Raw genomic sequence first — 27,769 nt, forward strand, 5'->3', positions numbered from 1 at the left:
GATATTTCTCCTTTAACAAATATTTATCTCTCTCAATTTATGAAATTGATCGCAGTAGTTTTTTGACAACCGTTATTGGAATTTTACTCCAAATACGGTAAAGATTGATCGATCCCTGGAGCACGCAGTATTTTATCGGAAATAATGTTCTAAAATGATTCGGGGCCGCTGTGTTATATCATTAAGTCTCGTAGAAATGCAATTTCCTAGCAAATTCAACGTCATCCTGTTCACTCAACTTGCACTAGAACAGCTCCGTAGCCATCCCTAAGCAAACTGAACTTCTGAGATTAGGAAGCCTCCTACCCATTATCCTAGTATAGAAATATTGGTTATCGAACTGCGCTGTCAGCGAATGTAATTGCTTCCCACGACAAGTGTCGATAAGTGTTTTCCCATAGCCAATAATAACATACAGTAAAAGAACATCCAGTACAACATCCTGCAACAATCTTCCGCTATGCCTGCGTTCTATATTACGCGGATGAAAACGGGTCTCAATAAACGGCTAGGCTCTACTGGGTGAGATGCAATAAGCCTTCGAAGGAGACCGTAATAATCGAAAGTAGAAAATATATTGTACGAAATAAAAAGGTAAAATTAATAAAGAAAGGAACAGGACCGTATGGATTGAAGAGAAGACGATGTTTATTAATTTCACGGAATCTTAGAGAATTCATGAATCATTTCGAGCTGTTTATTATATATGCACATGCAACCATAGGATGACTGAAAATGTCTCGCGAGCTGACAGTGCCACGCTGAAAGCGTTACGATACGATCAGTGGCGGCGTAACGGGAATGGCAGGCTATCGTGACTTTTTCAGCATTTTCAACAGGACTGTTTTCCTCTTCTTCCGTCGACAGATTTAACTGATCTACAAATCGACGAACGTAGAAACGGTTGTCCAATCCTGGACTCGACAAGGTTCGAGCAATGCGCGAACAGTTGCAGAACGATGCTAAAAAAGCCAGACGTTTTTCATTGAGAAATCCTCTTCTTTTTTGTTGCTTTGTCTTACGGGTTTAACTAGTCTGGATATCGAGCAGCGATAGTCGCGTGTTTTTATGCTCGGCGTAGTTCGCTCGATGCACAGACAGTCGCAAGAGCGACGTCAACAAAAAAGAGCGTAATTGCTTTGAAACCAACTAAAGAACTTGAACAGTTGAAGCGCGAACGACTGGGGGGAAAAAGATGGCTATTCGTGATAAACGTTTGACCAGCGAATTAGATACTGACGCGAGAGCTTCGAGGAAGAGCTATTTGGGATAAAAAGGGGAGCTGTGCATGCTGGAAAACAGATTAAAAATTAAAAATAAAACGGGAATGGGTTCCGTACGCGAAAAGATTAGTTGTGCTTTATTTCTATTAAGTTCTGGGGGTCAAGTTCAAACGTTTGACTGTTCAATGTCGCATCTTCAAACGTCGAAAAGATAAAAATACTTTTTCATCTTATAATCCTACTACTCTTGTAGCTTGATCTTTTATGCCGTACTTATTTTGTTTCTTTCTTCTTTTTATACCGTAGAGATTTACTCCACATCGTCTGCAAGAATCAATGTCATCGACTGTGATGTATTTCTGATTTTATTTTTGTTTCATATTTATTTTGGTTTCTTCCGATGTTACGTAAAATCCCAGTCTTAGTGAGAGGAAAACAAGAATATCAAAGATACTACATAATATATGTTTTTCAGAGAAAATACGTGGTAAGCTGCTTGTCATATCTGACGCAAAACAACCAAACAACAAAATAAATTAAAGTATATCTTTCTCGATGAAATTTTCTTTAAAAATAATCCCAACTAACAAGAATCACGTCTATCTCCTACAAACCATTGCACAATTTCTTTTAAGAGATAATGATCCATGATTCCAAGTTAGATTCGTGCGTACTATGAATCATCTATTTCTTTCTCGATTCACATCCACGATAATCGAGCCATGAACGATCTAAAGTTGCATTTCATTTACTGAACGACGTCTTTTTTTGAAGTTAAACGTACTTACTGATAGCAATTATTAAGCAAAGCTGAAGCTAGGAAGGTTATATTATAATTGCAATTGGTTCCTTTTACGAACGTCGCATTCATCGATCAGCTCACACGAAATTAACTATTCCGTATTATTATCATGGAACTGGTGAATGAACCATTGAATCACGTTTAATCCTCTCATAGATTATTCCTGAGGAAGTTACGCTCGAAGGAATGCTTGAACCAAGGCTACGTTATGGACGGCCATCCGAAGACGCTGGAACAAGCGAAAACATTGTTCGGCGGAGAAAGTTTAACTGAATTTGACGAAGAATTGGGAGAAGATGCCGAGACAGATACGATGCAGTCGATTATGCCTGAGTTGGTGGTTTCGTTGGAAGCCAGCGACGAGTTTCTGAAGGAAAGAATTATTCAACGACCCGAGAAAGAGATCCAGGGCACCCATTACACGGAGGAACATATGATGCGCCGTTTGAAGGAATACAGGTAATCGTATGCGAGTACATCGCCGAATCCGGTTCGAATTGCGTTGATAATGTACGGCCACACAGCTAACCGGAGGTTAATTAAACATGAGTCCCGCAGCAAAATTATCATAGTGGTTTCATAAAATTCTAAGAATTATATAGATGGACTCCAGTTAATAAAATCTTAACGGCGCAACGGCCAGATGCTTTGTAAAAATCTCGATGCTTCGTGAAATTATGTCGCGGTATTTCACCGCAGTAAAGTTTTCTTGCTTATATTTGTGCTGTTTTATTTGTGTCAGATTAATTATAAGAAATTCAATATATTGCCTGTTGTGATTATTTACAAGAAATTTGTTAGTATTACCCGAGAAAAGAGAAATCTTTTTAAAAAATGGATTTCAGTGGAAAAGTAGCACATGTAGATTTTTGTCCAAAAACGAAGTATAGGAAACAATATATTGAATTTGTATTTGTTCAAGTGAAAAATGGCATAACTGGTTTTTCATGAAAGAATAAAACATATTTTTGTTCCCTACTTTTTAATAGATCTGTTATTTTAAAAAGAGCGATGATTGTGAAATTTTTTCAGGGCAAGTTCAATAACAATTGGCAACGTTATTCGTACGATATCTACCAAAATACGTATTTGAAATATTACGGCACAGTGGAGGCAATAAAAAATATTATCAAATCATGCGGTAACTGATGACACGGATTGTTATTAAATCAAAAAACTCGTTGCTATCCGGCCAATGTTTATTACGCGAAGTATCAAAATTATTACAACATCGCGTTGCAGTCCATAATTTTCCGTTTTTCCAGAGCTATCAAGATCGGATAAAGCTAAAAAATACTTCGCTTTCATCGTTTTTTTCAGAAAGAGAAACACCGACGATAATACACCGTTGAATTTTTTCGATGAAATTGAAATTCATCCTCTCATCATCGACGTAGAGGACGACGTATGCCCTGATATGTTCCCCACAATTTATCAATGTCTCCAGAGAGTCGGCCCGCCGAGAAACTACGGTGAGATATGCCTTTGACATCGCCAAATTTGTCGTTTATCATCTGGTTGAGTAGACTGTTTTCCTTCGTTGTCGAGAAAAAGTATGTATATTAGGGTAACTTTTCTTATAGAATCTCTACCAAGTTTTTGTAAAATTCTGACATTGGATATATTAATCTCATCGGCGTTTATATGCACGAGCCGTTTATTAATTCCATTTACACAGATCACAGCAAACTGTAATTTGTGTAACTTGGAAAACAAGATCTGCATATTTTACATTTACAAACTTATGTACGTTAATTCGTTTTTTACTTCGGTCATTAAATTCCTTTCTTAAATATTCGATTTCATTTCCGTCGTGTTTGACGTAAATTTTTTACTTATTTTTCAGTGACGCATTAGCATAATTTTCTATTGCATCTTCTACTTCATTAGGATTAACCGCAGAGGAAACGAGGGATGCGCGAAAGCGCGCTGAGGCGGAAGCGCGTGCAACAGAAGCTGCCGTGAAACTACAACAAGAAAGAGAATTCTTAGAACACAAACGTCTACGCGAGGAGAAGATGGAGGAATGGGTTAGAGTTTATTGTTTCGAATTGATGATGAAAATCGATTATTTAGATAGCAAAGAATTAAATCCCTTATTAATCATTCATTTTATGCTCTATAGTATTATTTGTACTGAAACCTTGAATAATTAAAGTGCACTGACATTAAAGATTTCATTACGTTACGGTCTCGTCGTAACATGGTCTGTGTATTAAAAAAATAGGAAGAAAGGCAAATAGTAACAAATAACGACATGTTTTTAAAACGATTATTTTGAAGATCAGCTCTAATATTATAACTATATTAGGGTGTATTAGGCGCACGCTAAATGTTTAAGTTGTTTAAATTAAAAAAAAATGGCACAGGGACATTTTTGTATTTCTGCAACTTTTCGAAAGCTGTCGAACGAAAGAGTAAAGAGTGTTTGACCTGAAGAAGTGATAATCTGTCGCCATCAAATCTGGAGAGTATGCTGCTTGCGGAAGAACTTCCTAAGTTAACCCCAAGTTAAGGATAGTGATTGGACTCACATGCGATCGAACGACTTGTCGTCGCTTATCATACTCACTATTGTTTTGTGAGGTTATCGTCACCAATCGATCATGAAGTTGGCATTTCACTTAGATCAATGCCAAGCCGACAATTGTACGAAAAGTCGAGAAATTACATCGGCTAAAAGTAATTATACATGAACGCTTCAGAGAGAAACTAAAGCTTTTGCATGCACCTAATATATTTACGTCTTAAACGATAATTAACCTCGATTTATCGATAGCGAAGAGATAAAGATCAATTTGGAAGTATCAGTAGACCAAATCTTTGGATAGTGGATAGTCAGAAACTCAGAATCCAGTTGGCCAAGTTTCATCTGGCAACACATAACACACTTATTGAAATTTGCGGTCGATTAAAGTATCATGCTTCATTTCGTTGGACGGCTTCTAGGAGGAAACAAACTCTGTTGATGGATATGCGAAGTGCTACTTTGACTTTCTTCGACGATTTCTATCTTAATCCTGTCATATTGAACGATTGTTCGACTAACTTTCATCGAATATTCATTATACAATGTATCAATTTTATAAACTTCCAACTATCCTCCAATTAAACGGGTAACTTTTACCATTAGTTAAATGGATATTTTATTTTATTTATTTTATTTATTCAAAGAGAATAGATCAGTCGTTACAGTACGTCACATATTTACACTAACAGAATAATCTTTCATCTACGATATTAGCACAAGCTTTGCTAGACTATTCTGATACAAATGAATTAATGAATGATTTGTCGTCAAAAGAAAAGCCATTCAAAACATTCATGTAACCAATTACATACGATACGATTTTTCCAAACCTCCTAGCGCTTCCTTGTTTCGCTTTTGTTTCTCGATTTATAAAAGGTACATCCTTTCATTGTGGAGTTGGAAGGGCACAGAGATCGCTGTGTTTTACGAGAACAGAGGGACAATTCAATAATCTTGAATTAAAATGAATAAAAAAATGAGGAACTGGCTACAATAGATGAAATAGAATCGTGTTTATATCGATTCTTTGCCTCGTGTTGTTTTCTATTAAGCAGACGAGTTGTGGTATGTACGATATGAAATCTGATTCTAGTAGCGGTTCCTCTACAATGGTATCGTTTTAACGTCGAAAATAAAATTTTTCTTTAATTTTATTTGCTTTAAACGCTTTGGTAACAAGGTATCCCTTCTTTCATGAACGATATCTGTATTATTTATTCATCAGTTGTTTACCCCCAAATACGTAATTTCCATTTCAGATTTAATATTGTGATAGCTAGAATGTTTATTTATAAATTCATTTGCTGTAGTTCAAACCACGATTTTTTGCTTCAAAACTAAGTCTCGAATAAAGCTATCTAAGTTTAAAATTATTATGTCACAAACTAAAAATAAATTTGGAGTCGTGTTATAATGACAAACAAAGCGGCAGAGCCATACCCTGTTTATCCATAATTTTAAACTACCTTCTATAATATAATTTAACTTTTTTCATTATGCTCGTTATGTGATAAATATATATAGACATAATCAATGCAAATGATAAAAAATGGATTACTAATTATATACTTATTATTTCTTTTTACAAGTCGTGCGTTTTAATAACAATACACCCACATAAATATATACATATATAATATTAATGAGAATAACAATAATGAATTTTACTTTATCAATTCGCAGTTTTCATTTTGCCATGTATCGTATCGTATCGCGGTATTTTCGGTAACCGATGGTTTTTGCTATCTTGTACGACGTATACAGATTCGCGGCATCTTTTGTGCAACAAATCAAAAGGCTTTTCGTAGGTGTATGTGTTCGTTTCAGTTTCGTGGATTTATGTTATTGTTCCGCGACTCATGAAACTTTCAACATTCGCAAAGTTACTCTCGGCCGTGATAAAGTAGCTCGCGACAACGAATTTTGGAATCCGGTCGGAGGAACCGATAGATCCTATTTGTAATTCTAATTCGGTCTTTCTTCGTTTCTGTTAAAATATTATGATAAGTAACGTCTGTTGCGTAGAATGTGATCGAACATGTTTTTTGTGTAGCTTTTTGTATAAAAATACTCTTCATTGATGCTCGATTAATTCGACATCGTTGGATTTCACGATGACCTTTTCAGCCAAGGTTTAGCGTTCCTTGGCCTGGTAAATGTTTCTCTTTCGTTTGTCATTAATAACGACACGTGATTTCATATGCGAACGAAAGAATATTATGCACGTAAAAAAAATTGCTTTTAAAGAGGAAAGTCGATAGCGAGATGGAATTTTCTTCGGATCGTCAGTCGCGAAAATTGAGAAGTTGTTATCGAGTAAACCTGTAATAACAGTTGGAATTCTGTCCAGAAAAGGAACACGTAACCTTGTACTTTATCATTGACATTTCCTAAAAATGTTCCATGTAAAAGAATGATAAAGAAAGAGATTGTTCATTTCTGAAAATGGTGTTCTTTCTAGTTTATTACTTTAATTATACGTTATATAATATAGTAAAGGTGATCCCCATCGCAATATTGGCACTATATTTCTTACCAAAGATAGGTGTTTAAAAATTGATATCTTCTATTTTATCGGAATCCTTTTAGTGTCTATAATAAAATTAGCAAAATAGCTCCATTACAAATCGTAAAAGATAATTTACGATCCTATTACCGTAAAAAATAATTTTTCTGTCCGTAGACGAATTTGATGGAGAAGTTAAAGGAAGAGCAAGAAGAAAGACTCTGTCTGGCTGGCTTGCCTCTACGCCACTATTTGATGAAGTACGTGTTTCCAACGTTGACGCAGGGACTCATCGAAGTTGCAAATTTACGTCCCGACGATCCTGTAGACTTTCTCGTGAGTCGAAACTTCTACCAATCGTCTTGTCACTTAAACGCGCGTTTGATGTTCCGTCGTAATTATCTGGGAAAGTTCTGTCCTCCCTGTACTCTCTTTTTGACGCAGCTCATTTTCCTCTCGGTGGTTTAAGCGATAAGAAATGAACGTTACTTGTCGAAAAAAACAGCATCGTGCTTGGTAGAACTTCAAACCGATTAATTAGAGAGTACAAATATTCAGCCGTGATGTTTAAAATTCGTACAGTTTCAGTATGAAATTTTATACATAATTGTAGACTACGTATGTTTATTTGATGTAAAATATTTATTGAGAAGAAGGACGAACTTTGTTACATACAATGTATTTTTTCCCTTATTTATCAAGTTGCAAATTAATATAATTAAGCAGATTATTTAACAAATTTATTTCGGATTGTTTAACAAATTAAAGCTGTAAATTCAATTTTTTCGATACGAAAAATATGTACCTTGATTTCTATTGTGAAATTTTAGCAGAACGAAAGAAATGATATAAAAACGTACCTACAATGTATTCCATCAGTTCTTTCTCCGTTTGAATAACCTAACCAAACTTTTTCACCTCTTTTCAAGACCCCATTACGTATAAAAAATTCTCCACTGAATGTATTAATCAAGGGAGAGAGCTTTTTCACAAAGTACGTTCCCTGGTTTTCAATCAATTTCAAATATTTATAAAAGTCACTATTCTCTCCTTATCACGTAGCTTTATTTTTTACAAATAATGAACCATCAAATAAAAGGTGATAAAAAATTGATCTTGCATATGTAGACAAATGGCAGTCCAAATATATTATATTACATTCATTCGAACATTTCTACCATTTTTATAGTACGTTAACGAGTCGATAAAAAATCAAAAATCGTTTATCACGATGGTTCACGTGTGTATTAAAGCAATTTCCGTTTCATCGGATTTATCGGGAATATTCAAAAATAATCGTTGATCGTTGATAAGCACGAAATGAAACTAATCGTCAGGGGGGTTGGATTAAAACGGATATTTTTTAGGCAACGTATCGATCCGCGCTGGTAAACTGAGACGCTATTGCTTGTCCAGAAGGGGATATTGAATTTCAACTGGTGGAATGGCCACTGATACCACATGGATGCCTCGCTTCAAAAATAGAATTCTCGTTGAATTTTGGTACTCCCTATCGTACTTCACACATATTGATCGATAAAGTTGCCGTTTGCTTCCATTTGATCGAAATTATCTTTCATGTGATTTATCTAGCTATCTTCTTTATTTCTTAATTCTGAATTTCTATAATGCACGACCAATAATATTCTTTATCCAATACCTATCATTTAAAAAATTTATTTCTAGTGTCAGGGTCTAAATTTAAATGTCTATATATATATATATATAAATAAGCTTGTCAATTTTCTCTTTCTCTACAGACTAACAAATAATTAGCATGATCGAGCTGAATGATATTAATATCATTTAGTTTCCACGGTCCACAAATATCTTGCAACATCAGAAATTCGTTAATTTGCTGTGAATTAACGTTCCTCTCTTTAATCTTCAGCAATATCTACTTCACCAACCTCATTTAACATTTTCACACTAGAATGCCGCTGGAACAATAACTGGCTATCACATCTCTAACTTTGACGTATCGACATCAGCAGATCCGCCTCTCACGATCAGCCAACGATCCACGTCGAGACATCGGCGATGGGAACGAGAGCATGACGAGGTTCAGATTAAACTAACGGTCGACCACCCTACTGTAACCCCTTTCGTCGTTAATTCTCGGTTCGAAGAACTTCGGAGCTACGACTCCGAGGTCGAAGCTCGACATGCGTATCCATCAAATGTTAGCATTGGAAGACATCGTCCTATCGATCAGCTTTTTTCTTTTATATAAGGTGAATCGGGATATGACGGGGGATGCGGTCAAAGGGAAAGGAAGAGTGAAATATCGACGAAGTAAATTCTTATTACCTTCACCGTTTTCCCGACGGGCTTCCAACGACTCGCGTCTCGCACTTTGGTTTGTGGTACGTCCTTCGACCGTCTCCTGTTTAAGGGGTTGCTATGTGTATCAGGTCCTCGTTACGCGAACCGTTACACCCCTATACGTTTCGCGTTTTATGATCACGTGCACTGAAACATGTCCTCGATTTCGTTGCCTGTTCGTTGCTGAGACACCAGCCTCGTTTCCAATCTTGGTGATCCTTGTCAAGGTTATTTAGTAATAACAGAATTAGGTCAGTTCTTCGTACAATTTTCGCGAGATACAATAACGTTTACGAAGTTCACGATTTGAAATTAAGGATGGACTCTCTAAGATTTTCTATATATAGGAGTATTAATTACGATATTGGTTAATCTCGAAATCGAATTATTATTTTTCGTAAGTTTGTTGGGCAAAAGTTATAGGCAATTTTTATGCTTTTCGTCATCATTATTTCGACGAATAGTCTTAGTTGGAATTTTTGCATTTCTCAAAAGACAAAGGAAGAAAATTTAGAAACGAGGAAACATAGAATTGGCGAACGTCTTATTATTCACTTTGAAGAAAGTGAATATCCACGATTAATAGAACACAGCTCCCTTGCACAAGAATTCGTCAATTAATAATATTAGTGTACTGACAAGTTATAAATTTGTATCCATTTCATCGTATACTATCTAATATAATTATGTCCTGCCAATATTGAGTAACCAATATTGAGTTCTAACATCAGGTTCGATATTTTTTTTTTTTTTTTAAAGCACAAGTGAGTTTTATTTCCGGTAAAACTTTGGGACTTCTGGGCAGTAAAAGTCCAATGGCTTGACTCTCTCGACCCGTCCCAGCTGTCTGTCGTTTTAGCGACAATTTTCACGCTATAGCAGATCGTCCGTTTCATCATCAAACGTAAAAGCGTCAGTTGAATTGGCGAGAGAAGTTGCATGTAACGTGCGCGCGCGCGTGGTTCAATGTACTACGCTCTGCCGCGTGGAATTTTACGATATCGTCGCTCGGTAACATGGTGAAAGTTTTCGCGGTCGTTACAACCGCGTGAACGTAAATGTAATACGCCGGGCGACGAACGGTGCTTTCGCGTCGCAGGTGTTTATACCTGGTGAATAATCGACGCAATATTGCGGCGAGTGTTTATTATGATTTACCGGCAACGATGGCGAGCTTCGTTGTACGCGACTGCAAATAGTCGAACCGCTTAGTTGTGTAATTATTCGATGGATAAATGGAAGCTGTGCAAAGTAAAAGGAGGAAAAGCATTTATTATACCTTCCCGTTTTACTGCTTTTCCATTTTAATTTCTATATAACTTTAGGTTTTGTAAATTTCTTTTATTTCATACTCATGCAGGATAATGTACAACTTTGCTTCTTTGTGTTGTCAGATAAAAAGTTAAAAGGTTTTACTGAAAACAGAAGTCACGCGTGTTTGAAAAAAAATGTTGAAAGTGACGCTTCGTTAGAATTCGAAAGTTGATGTATTCGAATGTATTCTTTTTGAAATACTATATGTTCAGTTAAAATATTCTTTCCCCATTAGCTAATTTCATTGTTCCATTTCATGAAAATGCTGCTTCCACAGTTTTTTCGTTCCGGAATAATTTACTCGTTAGAAAATTGTCGATGTGTGAAAAAATGAAATTGTCTGGGTGCAAGATCACGTATATAGGAAAAGTTTCATATTCTCCTCTCTGAAATTTTTAGTCTGATTATTTGCAACTTGACTTGATATTGCGTTATTCATTTCCTTTGCTCTCACTGATGGAGTCAAAGAAGGATTTGGAACGCTTTAGATATCTCTTGCTGATTGTTGGCCATTATTTCCAGCAATATATTGTACGATCTTATTGTCGATTATATTTTCCGGGTTTCCCCTTGGTTCATTTTCCAATGAAATATCACCAGTCTTAAGTTTCATAAACCAACCAACCAATGTCGAGCTGCCTTCACATTTACAGAATCTTCTTTGAATGTTAAATTTATATTTTCGGCAACTTCCGTAGCGTGATTCCCAAGTTTAAATTTGTATAATAATGTCATGCGAATATTTCGACTATTCATGACAGTTGATAATGACATTGTAATATTTTCATCATATATTCCATTAGCTTTCGATTGATACATGTCAGAATAAATTTCATTTTTCCTATTTAATGATAGGAATAAAATTTGATAGGTGATGCTGATTATCCCGTTAAATTTAAGCTTGGAGAAACCGTCATTTCATATGCATTAACCTAATATGTATTTCGAGAAAAATGGGTAAGGTAAAGAGATCTAAAGAATGCATTTTTTTTTAAACTTTTATGTGAACATTTCTTTTGATGGAGTTGGCTAATATTTAAGCAGCGCGATGTTACCATTAACGATTCTTACCATAACGGTAAGTTGGAATTAATTTGAGTACCAGTAAAAGCAGTGTAATATGGGATTAAAAAATGTGAGGATGTAATTTGAAAATTTAACATAACGATATATTATTTATCAAGATTCATTTATAAAACGTTACAGTAGAATAGGAGGAAATGTAAATTCTACATTTTCTAATTTTTAATTTAAGACGAAGAAGGTTCGTGCAAAATTATAAAATTATTAAAAATATCATTTTTAAAGATCAAACAATATGTTATAATGATATTAATAATAATAATTTAGTACTTTACCATATGGAGCAACTAGCCTAATACTTTGTAAATTAATTGGTCAAAAAATGTTACCACAATTGACAGGTAATATGTAACATTTTGAGAACAATACACCGTGTCGCCAATTTCTAATACAAGGCGTAATCTTGTCTGAAACGCACAATAAACGACATACTTGCGAACTGACTTCGCTGTACAATATGTGTCATCCTTTGTTACGTCCTATGCAGGGTAACGTATAATGCAAGTTGTGTCTATCTTACAAAAAGAAAAAAAATTCGTTGTTCAGATTATAGCCGAGACAAACAATAAGCCGGGACTCAACCCATATTCTTCACAGATGACTGATTTGACCAATTAATCCATCTAGTTTGTCGACAAACTTTTCTTTTCAAAACTCAGCATAAAAGCAGCTAATGCGCCCCTGTGCTCTCTGACAAATGCGACGATTTTCAATCTCGAATTCCGTGTGAAATTGGTGTATTAGAAATGGTATTAAAAGGTGTCTCAATGCGTTGCTGTAACTATTAGGGATTATTTCTGTGTATTTCTCACTATTTACAGTGGCTCGCGTCTATAGCGGAGTTTCTTAGTTACCTATAGATTAATTTTCTTAATTGGTCTAATAAATTAGTTTACAAACCGATCTCGAAATGTTCACTGCAATGCAGCGATTTGTATTGTAGTTAGACTAGGAATAGTTTCGATATTGAAATTTAGATGAAGGATTTCGTGGTTTGAATCTAAGACTGATAAGTAATTCGTGTATTACTTTATAGTATATCATCTTATATTCTTCAAATTTCAAACATTATTATTATCTCTCTTTCGAATACCAATGAAATTACAGATTTATAATAAAATAAATGAAAAATAGAAACAGTGAAATTCTATTTATACGAAATATCAAGACGTACTAATTACTTATGGCAGCAAATGAATATCGAACTAATCATTAAAATCACATCTAATTAATATCAAATTCAGATTACGTATATCCTCAAGGGAGCTGCTTTGAATCGTCCCAATACTTCATCGCGAAGTTTCCAACTAGTTGAACGACATATTACAACAAGTTAAATAAATATCAGAGAAATTTCAAAGCAGCGGTAGGTATCACTACCAAGAGACAACAGGCGTATTTCGTAATAACGAGATAGTATGCACGACACTACGCCGTTGTTACTTGGTGAGCTTTAATAAACAAACTTCTGTCATTCACCATAACCCAGACTCGAATTTACCCCCTGTAACGGGAATGGAAATTAATGATGAGCTGTGCACTGATTGCCTGGATGACACGCGACGTAAATTCAAATTACAAAACTAGACGTAACGATGCAACGTGACAACCATTGAATCTCTGAATATCAATCTTCTTCTACAATCTTCTTCGAGATTGTATCAATGCGGGAACTGAATTACTTAAAAAGTATCGTGTACCCTTTCCTCGATAAAATATTACGTAAAGGTTCGTCAATGTTTGTTCCGTGTGGTTCAACTGAATATTATACTTAGGTACACGCGTATGCTTTTATTCATAAATATGTTGCACGACCGTTGACTTTATACAGAACGCTGTAATTGTAATTATTCTATAAGACAATCATGACGAGTTGCTAAAATATTGTGTTCATTCAAAATAACGATCATGGACATACTGCAAAGATCTTCAAGAAAAGGTAAATTTAATGTAGAAGAAGTGAATTTGTACGAATTGCAGAAAGATTACGGATTAACAAATACCTATATATTTGCCTCCACAATTCTCTCATCTACAAATTTCATAGAGAAAATTTGAAGTGAGCTAGGAGACTTCGAAAAAATTTACGTAAAACAGTCTTCTATAAATTTTATTGCATTTAGTAGTTATGAACGGTGATGTTTGTACGTTAATGTTACGTTAATTGAATTAACGTATTTGGTTGCACCGAAATCATTGGATCGTTGTAACTGCTTCATATAATAGAACAACAGGTCGGGACTGAAACTTATCTGTGCTTTCATACGCAATCAGGCTTCCAAGGTTGGCAGACATTATAATTCGCTTGCTCGTTCAATTATGCGAACCAACGAGATTGGAGTTCGAATGAGGAGATATACTCTTTTAATGAGGAAATTGATTTATAGAATCTAGTAACGAGTCATTTGATTCTCCCGTTTGATGGTAATAACTTCTTCGGTAAAATTTTATTGAATATCGAAGTTCGAGATACAGACTACTTCAGCAGAGAAGGAAGTATTCCAAGTATACCATTATTCGGGACTTCGGTTAATTTGTGGTAATGGCTGATAGCAGTATCACCTTGTTGCGTGGTCAATATATTACGAATGTAAATTGCTCACAGTTTGTAGTTCGATAGTTAAGCAGTAATTCGTGAATCTTAATACTGAAAGCGAGGAATTTATACTTAACAATTTAGAGAAAAATAAATTATTTTTTTATTATAATATTCCAGCATTCGCAATAAAGAATAAAATTATTATATTTTTGTCATCTATGACATTTAAATTAAATTGTATTCTGACAAGGGTAAGTAAGTATTGAGAATAAGTTTCAGCGTTAATACGCGCAATAATAAACTTTGCGAAGTAACCTTGACTGAGCTTTAATTGTGAATCATTTTAGCGGAACATTTCCTACGTCCCTTTTAACAACCTTTAAACGTCGCCTTCGGCGAATTTCTTCTTTGAATTATCTCGACGTATTTCTGAGGAACGCAAAAAATATCTCGAAAGTAAGTCTAGCATAAAATGGTTAGGTACTAAATGAAAACTTAGAAGAAATCGTTGATGCATCTCTCTTTTATTTACGCAGTTACTTCTAAATTAGAGTTTAAAAGAATGAGGGGCTAAATTAATCTAACCGTAACCACTTTCGAAAGTTGTTTAAAAGAAGTTAACTCTTTAGGCAAATTTCTATGAATAAACTGCGAACACTATTTGTCCGGCATATCGATTCTTCTCTGTTCAAACAACTCTCCTATACCCTTGCAACCTTGAATTGTTCAAAGGTCTTGACATACTGATTTATCTAATTCCTTTTCCTTTTCAATATGTTCGTGAAATAAAAAAAAATTTAACAACATAATCTTATCTTTGTAACTAAAAGAAGCAAAACAATGAATTTTTTATATAATCTGGAGAGCCTAAGTAAAAAAAGTAGCAGGTTCTAAATAAAAATTTAGCAGAAAATACCACTGTATTTTCTCCTTATCTCTTGCCTTCCATTAATTATTTAGTACAGCACTTATCTCAATACGTGAATGTTCATTCATAAATAAAAATGGGCTATCTCGTATAATTTTTCGTGTAACGCGAACATAACATCGACTTGAGGAATGGATAGAACATTTCAAAGGATAGCTGTTTCCCTTTTCTTTTTTTAATGAGAAAATTTTGTTGGTAAAATAAATATGTACTTGCAATTTGTTAAGTTAAGCTATTTTTCTAAAAATCTAGACGATGCATTTTTTTATGAAGATTGAATAAATTTGTTTATAAGTGGTAACAAAATAGAAAACAAAGCTGTCGAAGAATAAAAGCAAATTATTTAATAAATGGATGCCCATTAAATATAAAGGTCATTTTTCTCGAACGTAATTAACGGAAATAAATGACCGAGTCGCTTAAACTCGGTTTAAACTTCATTCGATACACACATACGCGTTACTTTGCAACCTGAACACGCAAGCCAACCTCTCAACGATTAACAGATACTTGATTTAAAAAGCGTATCTACGTTTCACACCTCAATTTTAAATTACGTCACTGCAAATTATAATAAAAGGAACTAGATTACAATTCTTCTTATACCGATTTACAGAAAATCTGCATAATTTTTCTAAATAAAAATTATATCCCACAAATTTGAACGCTTATCGCCATAAAAGAACTGCTAACCGATAAAGTAGAGGATAAAAACAATCTGTCTGAGGATAAAAACAATAATCTCTCGGAATTTCAACGACCGTATCAATTTCATCGAGTCTATTCTCGGCGGAACAAATTCGAATAACTTTCGCGATTTGCCACTGAAAGTACCGACGGTCACTTGTGCGATTCTCTATTTCCGGAACCGAAGTCGTACTTTTTATTCCTCCTTTCCCTTTTTATTCGCCTTGATCCCGACGCGGAAACGTCGAGAAACAGGAAATGTGTTGACGAGCGTCGGAAGTTGTTCGTTGAAAAGTGAACAGAATGAAACAAGGCCGGGGTAAGAGTAGGAGAAACGGGTCAGGGAGTTAGAAAACGGGAGGCGACCCATTTTTTAAAGGGCCGTGTGCACGTATCATGCCAATGCATCAATGCTTCTAGAAAGAATATCGAAAGATATTCCATTATCCCGATGGGATGCGTGTTGTTTTCGTTACACGTCTCCATTTATTTCGCTAGATATAAAATGAGATACCAAGAATCATGTTATTTATGAGGCGTTTCTACTAGTTCTAGGAAATATATATTTACATGGTTTTATCGTGAATAGAATAGTAGAGGAAGATTTCGTGAAGAAAGAAAGTCAAGCAGGATAATATCTGTAAATTTCTGTAGTAGTTTCTTCGAAGAACTTGGGACACCACCATCTATTTGCGGTCTTTTATTGGGCTTAATGGTCTGTAATACTTATTGGTGTTTATTTATTATTATTACTTTCAGTAATAGAAATAATCGACACCAAGTCTTCACTACTGGCATATTAACTTTTATCGTTTCAATTATAGTATTGAGCATCGTTGTTACGGAATCATCACAGTAAACAGTAGTTAACCATCTTCACAGACAATTCGATCTTTCATTCTACATCGAAATAACATAGTTGTTGGTCTATACTATTTCATCCACTTTCTAATCCTTTCCTAATTCAACTCTCTTTCAGGCTGAATATTTATTCAAAGAAAATCCAGAGGGGAAAATGTTCGAGCCAGAATACACAAACGCGATGGCCTCGGTTTTGGAAATGATCGACAAGTACGGCAGCTTCGTTCTTCCCGAAGAAGAAATCAGCGACAAAATGTTTGAATTTTTGAAACGGGAGCGCAGCAAGTCGGAAGAAGTGATGGATAGTAGCGATATAGACGTGTGCACGAGTCGGAAGACCCGTATCACACCTTGCTTCACGTATGAAGACACGGACACGTACGAGGGAGAAGGAGAAACCGAACAGACAATATCCGAGCAAATCTATGACAAGGAAGATTGACGGAGTTCGAACGAGCCGGACAGTTCCTCCCGAAGGATCTGGACGTTAGGTCGCATCGCATGGCAATTAATTAATCTACACGTAGTACGACAATGACAATATTTGACTGCCATCGTAACCCGAAGTTCCTGTAACCTGTTGAGCTTTACATACTAATACCCTACGTCTCTCTTGAATCTGTTTAAGAAGACATTTACGTAGTGTGATGACTGGACTGTGGATGTTTATGCATTCATAGGAAATTTGAATATTTGAAAATGTACAGGATAGACGTAAATATACAGAATATGTAAAGCAAAGAATTTCACCATGTTTAGATGACGAAATAAATATTTATTTTGGTTTTATTCATATATCTGTCTTCCTAAAGATACAAATTTGCATAAATATCTACAGTTTAACGATCGGAATATTTGTTTACAATATATGTTAATTACTATAAGTGGGAACAAGAAAGAGTTTTATGTTGTGACCATGTCATGACTCAAAGTACATTTTGATGTAAGTATAGAAATTGTCGATGCAGCAGATAAGTAATGTTTTACCAACACTCAAATTTATGCCCATATAGCAACATAAATAAACATTTTATTTCGAAGTCTGTTATATTGATTTCATTCTGACAGCAGCAGATATATTTTATTAGTTTAATACTGATATCCTAAGAAAGGGTTTATGAAAATGTGACTATCTCTTTTAAACTTTTCTGACGACCAACAGATGTCTGTTTAACAATATTGTTTAACCCGATGTAGGAACCCGTGGGCTGAGTTACATCCTCCATAGATCAGGAAATTGGTTCCAATACATTTAAAAATAAAAAGTACTCTAATCCTTCTCTTTCATAAATATAAGGATATTCTTGCAAAATACAATTACTTTTATAGACTTGAATAATCCTTTCTTGGACATTACATGTATAGTATATTGGAATAATGTGGACACTTTGCGAGATATTTAATCCAACAAGATTATTTAAAAGATAAAGTGCCCATTTCTTAACGCGAGAGACGTAAAAGAAACAAAACAAAGTAAATTACTTGGAACTATGTATGATTACCGTAATGGTAAAAACAATTTAACATAATATGTTCATTCCGTTCCAATTAAATGAACCCACACACTTTGCACAAGTGAAAAGACTTTTAAACTACTTGTTATATACCGATTGCCTACATAATTAATTATACCAGACCCACGTATGACATATTTTCACGGTAAAAATATAAAAATTCCTTTGAGCCATTTCACATATTCAACGTGTAAGATTTTTTCGTTCTAATTACCTTTATATACCGAATTCTAACAGAAAAAACTTTTATATTTCAAAAGATATGAACAAAACATTATTTCCAAATTCTTTGTATGCCTTTATACAAAAGCTTTTGCTAAAAGCAATATCTCCAAAAAATTGTATATGTACTATCCAAATATTCTACGTTGTAAATGCATTAGAATCTCATATTCCGAATTATCCTATCTTTCCAAACTAAAACACAATAACGAAGATTCAGCATCCTTATGAAAAGAAAACAATCTAACTATACGAATGCTATTTAAATATTATTAATCTATTTCCCAATAGTATCGTATGTTGCACAGCGCACGAAGTAGAATGTACCGTTCGAGTCAGACGTAGCCTGTTGAACATCTGTCACCAGAAGGATGAAGCGACAGAAACCGTTCATATATAACCACAATTTACATATTTAGAATTAAATTTAACAGAGACAGTTCACGAGAAAATGTAAAAGTATGTGAGAAAGAATAAGTTATGCAGAAACGTAGAAATACAGAAATAGAGATATGAAATGTAAAAATATTCGAGAGTTCTACATGTTTATTAGAACCAAAGGACGAACTGTTGAATCGAATTTCTTTGACACGATAGAGATTCGAGTTCATCAGTCAAATGTTATAGACCTTGACCGATTCGCGGTCGCAGATCGGAGACAGAAAGATCTACCATGAGAATAATTCGTCTGTCGCAAATTGCACGTCAAAGAGACAATTTGACCCTTCCTCTGTGTATGCCGCTGAACGTAACAGAAAACCAATTATCGTAGAATCTTTTGCAGGATAAAAGCATTATATTATAGCCGTAGGATACGGGAAGACCAGGAGCATATTGTTGCATAGAGGAAAAGTCAAAAAGTGCTCGTCGACTGTAGCCAATGGCGTTGTTTATATTCGTTTCGGATTCGATGAATGCGTTTCCAGTGCGATTATTCGTTCGGAGCACAATTACCGTTAATCTGGTTCAAAAAGAAGATACATATAAAGTGGTTACATCGAAATGCAATAAAGAAACGAATGAAAAGTTGTTGCAGTGAATGGTAAAAGCGTACGTTTGAATTATAAATTTATTTTATTGTACGCCTTTGTTGATCAAATGTATTTTTACGTGAGACTCGTTATGTTGAGTGGAAAATCCTGTTGTATTAATAAAGAAGGAAAAAGAGAAAAGGAATAAATGAAACAGAAAAAAATGAAAAGGAGAAATGTAGAGAAATGATGAAAAGGGAAAACACTGATATTTCCGCAAATGCAATATTTAAGCGAATCAAAAATCCCTGGTAATGGAGTGCGTTGATTATCAGTTGGATGACATATTAATATTTCCCTGTGAGAACGCGCCCGTGAGCTTAAAATTCGTATCCAGAAGACTGTGAGCTCTATATCGAGCCGTAGGCGGTCTCGCGGGGCCAAGGACGATGCACATTGTTCCGCGTCTTTAATATGACGTAGGTTTGCTCCTTTCGCCGTGAGCGCTCGTAGTATCGCGGTTTACCTTTTTCGTGTTTCCTTTCAAAACAAGTGGTAAATTGTTTCAGAACGTAACGGCTGGGCAACGAATAGAAACACGCTTGTACTCCAATTTTTCATTTTTTTTTATTGGTGTCGTAATATACGCGTTTGGAAATGTTCTGTTAACGAACATCTATAAATATCGCGTGTATACTACGAATAATTGAGTAGTGCAAGAAATCACAGAATTTACCTTGTCATTTTTATCATTCTGCTATATTTTCAGCGTTCACCGCGCTGTTGTTTTTTCTTGCTTCCTTTCTTAACTTTTTATCGGACGGGTAAGAGAAATTATTACTTTTAAACTTGACAACGAACCATTATCGATTCCCCGTAAACATAAATAGAATCAATGCGTTCCAAGATAGGAATGAACACAACGCCTACACGATCGTCCCGTATCGGCTGAAAATATGTAATGATAATAAATCACGATAGGCGAACGTTCCAAACAACGCAAAAACTTCTCATAGGCAAACGAAGTTTAACTAAACTATGGGGATATCGACGTGGCGGGAGTCTGAGCAAGTACGTAGGAGGATGTCACACAAATTAGTTTGACGTCAAACTTTGACCAATATTTCTTAAACCGGAGCCCTATATCTCGAATTAACAAGAACATAAAAATAAAACAAGAAAATATCGATAGAGTTGGCTTTAACAAAATGCTCGTTCCTCATTTTCACGAAGTAGTTGTAAGAATTTTCAATTACGTGCTCGAACGATCGAGAATTGAATGCTGGGAACTCTATAGTACTGTGCTTCAACAGGTAAACGTTCCAGCGACTCAGTTAGTCCCTCAGACAGCTCGCTCTGATCGGCTTTTAAATCAGAAATATCGATCGGCGATGATGGTTAAAAACAAAGGTACTTTTCATACAGGAGCATCCTTCGTTCGAATGTTACCGACGTCGAACAATAGGACGATGGGTCTATTTAAAGCGAAGCCGCAAAGCGCTAATTGGCCCTAAATCTTTGATTTTCCAAGGGAATAGAAAGCGTGCGAAGGGTTCGTAGGATCGAGAGGAATGCTGAATAATTTCTCAGGAACAAAGTCATTCCGACGCGACGACGCCTCGTACGTCGTGAGCTACGTATATAGACGAAGCGCAGTCAGTATATCTGTATCTTCAAACACCTGTTAGCAACTCGTGTGGGCGGCTCGCCACATCGCCTTTAAATTCTCGCCACGATTAAGCACGAAAAGCCGCCTCCTCTCGTCGTCTGTTCACGATCCAACCGAATAGTAATGTCCCGTTACGGTTTAACGTACGCATGCTGGACACGCGTTTTTCTTTCTGTCTCCAACGCATCGTTTACACTTCACCAATCGTACAATAATACCACTTACGATACGAACATGAAGTCGTACTATACATAGACACACTCGCCGTAAATAGAAGAAATAAAAATTAAAATATTAATGAAATAAAATATAAAAACTTACCGGCGTGGCCTTGCACGGAATAATTCGCTTCCTCGCTGGGAACGATAGTTTCCTCGAGGACGCTTTCAGAAGCGGTCTTAACGACGCCCATATCCGGTCCTATTTCTTTGACTTTGCTGTGACGGTGCGTACAGTCAGCGTGGTACACACTCTAAGTGGATGCGACGAAGTGAGGTTGTTCGACGACGATTAACTCGGCTTGATCGTGCCGCGTTGTCTGCCGCTGCCGGAATGCGCGGCGCCGTTTCGTCAACTTATTGCGTCTGCGTCCGCGCCTGCGTCCTCCGCCTCTCCCTTGAGCCCTCTATCCTGCTCCTCTTCCCTCCTTGACCCTCACACCGGTATATCCTACCCCTCTATTCTTCCTACCTCTCCGCATCCTTGTTCCTTAGCCAGCAACACGTCACGGGACGGGGAGCAAGGCAATCCCTAGGCCAGGGTGAACACGCAGCCAAGAACGGAGGAGCGGGAAAGGGAAGAGAACGGTACGTATACGGTGGTGATGGTATACTAGCGGCGGTTTGTCAGTGGTGGTACGTCGGTGATAGTGTGCCGGACTAGGCTGCCGTGGCTCGACGCTTCCGATACCTACGGTAGGGGGTTGCTTTGGCCGCTTCTGCCGCCGTCAACACGCTCTCGCGCGAGATCTCGCGGCAGCGGCAGGGTCGGGCGGGGTGCGCCAGTGCCATGGCACACAGGGGCAATGTCGACCAACTGGGTCTCGGTGAAGGTCTCGGCTAGCACAGCTACTCGTGTTCGATAATGCATCCTTCTACCTCGCCGTTTTTCCTCTTTCGATCTGAGTTCCAACGTTCCTTCTCGTTCTTTCTCGATCCCTCTTCTCTTTCTATGATTTCACCGTCGACGGATCGTTGGTTGCGCCTCTTGCTTCGTAGCAACGTTGGCACTTCTATGTCTTAAGACGTCACATTTTATGTTTTATATATTATCATTACCGAGCAAGTCCATTCTATGGTCCCCAGAGGGCTGAAATTACAATATCTCTTTATCTATCTATAATTAATATATACGTAGAAAATATCAACAGATTATCGAGAGTATACGTGGAAGATGTCTTTACCTGCATAATCCTGCTTTGAAACATTTTGTGATTCTCTTACGAGTAGGACTATCGGATCCAACATGTTTGCAGCACGTGCACGTCCTTGAAAACGTGCGCCGCTATAGATAGCCGCGCGGGTGCATGAACCACGCGCACTCTATAATCTAATTGTTGCGTTCTATTCGCACGATCCCAATCTTCGCCTCGTACGAAATTAGTCGATATTGTACCTTTAAGCCCTATATCGGCGTTCAACTATCTCTTCCCTTCTAGTACGTGTTGCGTGATTGCGAATCAAGCTTTATATAACGTAGTTCCTATTGGAAGTAGATAGATCAACGTAAGCCTGTGTTCCCTAAGAATTTACGAGCCTCCTAATCCTTGCAGCGATTAATGGAATCCCAACAGGAGCTTCCAGCATTTTCCTCGGTGCTCCATAAAGAATAACCATGAAGAATTTATAAGCATCATCAAGTACTCTACCAAGGATCGTGTAAATAGCAGTCCAAGGATAAAAAGGCGGATAGATTTATTAATCGAGGCATTTCTCGCGAGACCCACCCCTTCCTCTCCTTTTTTTCTCCAAAGCCCTCGGTATCCTGCGTCGATCCTGACATTTCATCCTCATTATCTACGCTATCTCATTGAATTTCGTCCCTGTCATATGGACGTCACGTGGCGCGAGGTCATGTGCTCCCTCGTTTAATCCTGCCGCGAGACTTGTTGCACGCAACCAACCCGGCCAGCTGAGCAAACGAGCGAAGAAGTCAGGCGAGCAAACATAAACTTAGCCTTTTCATGGGGAAAAGCCTCTATCTCACTTATTTCGCGTCCAATCCCTCTAATTGATGTCTAATCGACGTCGGCACGTGGGCTTGATATCCGATACGGATGCAAGGATTTCAAGGACCTCTTCGATCGCGGTTCATCCAAGGTCAACGTGTTCCTTTGCCTAGGCCTGGTTGGCTGCTTTTATTTGTCACGAACACGGGAGACAGAGACAGAGAGAGAGACAGAAACAGACAGACAGAGAGATAGACGGAAAGAGAGAGAGAGAGAAAATACCCCTCTAATTTTCGACACCGCCACCATCATTGCTACCCCTTCGTTCCATTTTCTCTGTTCCACAGCTTCCCCTAATATGGTCCTCCATCCCCTAGCATCACCGTTTCCCGTTCTCTGGCTGCCACCGGTTACCATCGATCGAGCGATCCCGCTGTAGCACTCGGATTTGTGCGTGGTTTGCATCGCACCGTGTGTGTTTGTGTGTGTATATGTTGCCATACACATACCATGAGACGCGTGCATCAGCGCAACTGGTGTAGTAACGATCGATTTGAGTTCATTGTATGCCGTGGCGTTGCATCCGCGACTTTTTCCCCTGGGTTGTCTGGGACAACGCGAATATACATATATGTGCACGCGCTTCTGCGTCTTCAGGCACGTGTCCTAGAGCCGGCGCGCAGCCTGGAAAACGTCGTGTCGCGACAAGAGTCAAGGTGAGGACGCTAATGCAAAATTCGTGGCAGGGTTAGACTGTTTCGCTGAATTTTGAATTTCGGGATAATTATTATCCCGGGGACTGAGTATGTCCTCGAACCATTTTGGAGGTTAAATCATGATAATCATTGGCTAGACGTCTGCCCTTGTTTTAAATTTAGTTACTCTTAAATATGCAGTTAAGGCTCATCGATACTTGAGACTAGCTTCGCGATATGCTTCTTGGTGTTGGTTTTTGTGCAATGTTTTTTGAGTAGGAGGATTTTGTATTCTAATTATGTATTTGGCTGCCCAGATAATGCGGAGATTGTGGTAGTTAGATATTTTAGAATGTGAAAATTGGAATAAAATGTTTCTTTACGTTCGAAATTCAGAAATGAACGGTCCTCTTCAGAAATTGGTCCTCTCTTTTCTGATATCTAATAAAATTTACTGAACTGTATTTTCTTTACTAATGGATTTAGGTATTAGAAGCCTTTTAAAGTTTTGTATCATTGTTTTTTCCTTTTAAACATCAAATGTGAGTTGTATTTAAAGATTTCATATTTGTACACTGTTTCATATCTTCAAAAAATACAATACCGCTTGATAACCGTGCGTTTATGCTGAAACACATAGTAGAATATTGCCCTGCCAGTAAACGACAAAGGATTGAACTGCATAAAAACAGCTTTAAAAATTCAGAGGACTGTGCAGGAATGCAATAACAGTTTTTTCGATACAAGGTTATTTCAACAATACGTTCGTCTTAGTATTATATCCTTTAGGCGAACGCTTTCACTTAACTCATTTAAAGGGTAACTCATTTAAAGGTTTAAATGTTAAACAAATAAGGAAAAACGCACAGTGTTCTTAACAGCTTGCGGCATGTAATTGGCTGATAGATATAAAACTCTTTTTCGCAGTTTGATTATTAAAATCCCGTGTTTTTATAAAATAGTGGCAAATTACATTCACTCTCGGCGTATCGTTAGATCTAATCTAAATACAAGTGAATATATCGCTAGAAATGAATGCGTTCATTATTACAGAATATGCGAAATGTTGAGGGTATGTATGAATGTAAAGATCGTGCGGAATCGCTATTTTCAGTTCTACGAAAAATTACAAAGTATCTGATGAACAATTACCTTGGACTAAATAATATTCCCAAGAAAATTTTAGTGTCACGCTATGCAATCGTTTGCCCAGAATGACGAATGCATTCCTACTGTCCAGTCTAGCAGGTTACGACATTCTTGTCACTTAATAGACGGTTTCAGGGAAATGCTGTAAATGTCGCGGTAAATTGTCGATAATAGGGTGTCATGGAAATAGATGAAAGTTTTTAATAGAATCAGGGAAAGGCCAGCACTCGCCTAATAATTCTAGCTTGTCACGTGGATGAGAGTGACTAAAATTGTTTAATGGTCAGGAATATCAATCGATATCTACAACATGAACATGAATTTAAAGCAAATTACTGTTACGTCAAATTTTAAAGCCATCCTCGTCAAGTCGACCATTAATATTAATTTTGTAATGATGTATAAAGTGTTACTAAAATAACGATATGCTTAATTCGGAAAAGAATTATATTATGTTAACGAGTATATTGAAAATGTTAAGTAATATTTCGCCATATGAAACTTGATTCGAAAGTTTACGTAGCTTATATTTAGATATAATTCGTTATATTGATCGAAAATATTACATGAAACCATCGTATTCTTTTGAAACCTGATTCGCATTTCTACAATTCAAGTTGCACGGAAACACTACTATTGTTTCTCGGAGGAAAGAATAAATATCATATTCCTAAATCTATTTATTCAAAACCTTGGTGATACTGTGTTCACCACAACGAAAGCTTATTTCTTTCAACTCAATAATAAATCTTTTATTATATTGGATAATAAAAAGTGAATAACAGAAGAACAGAACCTTTTGCTCAAAAATTATCTTGTATTAAAATAAAAATTACTGAAAACGATTCTCATCTTTCAGCTAATCTATCCTAATCGATCGTGCCACGCTTTAATGATCGATATACATATATTCGACAAAATTACGTCAGCTATTCATTCAAATATGAAATTTCTCGCGAATAAATATTTCTCTTTATTTTCTACTTTTCTCGCCGTAATATCGTCGTTCAGTGAGTTATACCGCTGATTCGGTAATATTATATAGAATTATGGAATTTTGACCGTTCGATCATCCATTTTCGATGCCGAGAGTGGCTGTCGCGGACAGAGATATTGCACGTTTTAAAAATATAATTGTCGTTTATTTTTACGCCTCTGTCACGGATATACACCGGTCGGTCTGGATTAAAAGTTCATAGGGTGATGTTCGCTCGATGCATGCAACACTGTACGTGACGTTCTATTGACAACGAGAATGTGTGCCAACATAACGAAGCTAGCCCTCAATCTGGCACTGTTAATACACGGAATTTAAATAGAACAGTTGATCCGTCACTAACGAACTTGCATAACTGACACCACTTCCAATGAATCAGATTTGACCATCAAACGACGATTTTCGTTCTCTAAATGCGTTTGTTTATACTTTGTGAGGCCAGTCGTATGTAAATGTACACGCTTAACTCTTAACAGCATACGGTGAAAGTACATCCTACATTTTCATTTCCATTTTAAATTCAATCATCCGTTTATGGAAAAATAATAGGAGAAATTCTAAAATAGTTTTAGAATCTTGCAAAGAAATATTCCTTTTTTTCTCAGACGTTTGGAAAAGTAAAAGGAAACCCTGATGTTTTAGGAAATAAAGTGTCTACAAATGTTTGAAGGTTACAGGCAGGTTTTATGGCGGTTTCCAGCAGACATGTACAAGATTGAGGATTTTCTAGGTCGAATGAAGAGCTTTAGTGGAGTTTAAAAGAGAATTTAGAAGGAAGGTCTGACAAGGGTGGGATATATCCAACGCTAACAAATTTATATTATACTGGTGCATATTATTAAATTTAAATCACGTTTCATTTACGTTCACGGTTCAAAGACGATTTACGTAATTTTTATTATAAAATATTCGTTTATTTTTACGCGTAAATGTGATGAACGTCTACCGCGAAGCTTGAGGTTTATGTTATGTTTATTTTTGTTATTACAATATCAACAAGGGCGAATCAATATTCTATGAACACGTGTACCAGACAGCAGGGTAAACAAATGCTCAATTAACATAGATTTTGAAACCAACTCTGTCGAAGTAAATCGCAATTGTTTCGATATTGCGATTGACTAGCCAGTTTCCATGCGGAATACGTCGTGAGCGAATAAAAGGGATCAGAGACAATTTGTTATTTTCCACGTTGTTCTTCTCTGTGATAACAAAGGCTGTACATATAAGACAATAATGCGATAAACACAAACCTGGCTGCTGGATGATTTTTGATACGAAACCGTTTCAGTTAGTGGATTTAATGAACTCGCAGTTGTTGCGAGATTAGAATAGAGGATTGCAATTTACTCCAAAAGGTTCATAGATTTTATGTTAATCAAGCGTTTGTTTCACTTCCTGCCGCTAAATACTCCTGCATGTTCATGCATCACGTGAAACGCTTCAAAGCGTTTAACAAATACCGGTTCTAGATAATTGAAACTAAAGCAAATTTCACTAATGTAAGACGGATAAGTACTTCTTGTGTATTTTCCATAGCAATAGTTTTAATAGGTCCGAAGTTAAATTTCGGATAAATTATGATAA

General features: G+C 36.5%; 2 protein-coding genes across 2 annotated transcripts in view; one reads left to right on the forward strand and one right to left on the reverse strand.

The window, feature by feature from the left end:
- The window catches only part of LOC100647023 (synaptotagmin-10), a 53,432-nt gene extending 31,694 nt beyond the window's left edge, over positions 1-21,738 (reverse strand). The window contains exon 1 of the mRNA XM_003395974.4: positions 21,496-21,738. Within this exon, the coding sequence (XP_003396022.1) occupies positions 21,496-21,586 (91 nt within the window). The 5' untranslated portion in view covers positions 21,587-21,738. The remainder of the gene's footprint in view (positions 1-21,495) is intronic.
- On the forward strand, positions 6,998-17,920 carry LOC125385229. Its single transcript, XM_048406445.1, has 2 exons — positions 6,998-7,397; positions 16,917-17,920. The coding sequence occupies exons 1-2, from the start codon at positions 7,248-7,250 to the stop codon at positions 17,238-17,240; spliced, it is 474 nt and encodes a 157-aa protein (XP_048262402.1). The 5' UTR covers positions 6,998-7,247; the 3' UTR covers positions 17,241-17,920.
- Positions 21,739-27,769: the final 6,031 nt, after the last annotated feature.

Source organism: Bombus terrestris, chromosome 6 (assembly GCF_910591885.1).
Source record: "Bombus terrestris chromosome 6, iyBomTerr1.2, whole genome shotgun sequence".
NCBI classification, from domain to species: Eukaryota; Metazoa; Arthropoda; class Insecta; order Hymenoptera; family Apidae; genus Bombus; species Bombus terrestris.

Coding starts and splice junctions, on each gene's coding strand:
- LOC125385229 (XM_048406445.1), top strand. CDS start 7,248: ATGGAGAAGTTAAAGGAAGAGCAAGAAGAAAGACTCTGTCTGGCTGGC. Junction 7,398..16,916: donor ACGATCCTGTAGACTTTCTC/GTGAGTCGAAAC, acceptor ACTCTCTTTCAG/GCTGAATATTTATTCAAAGA.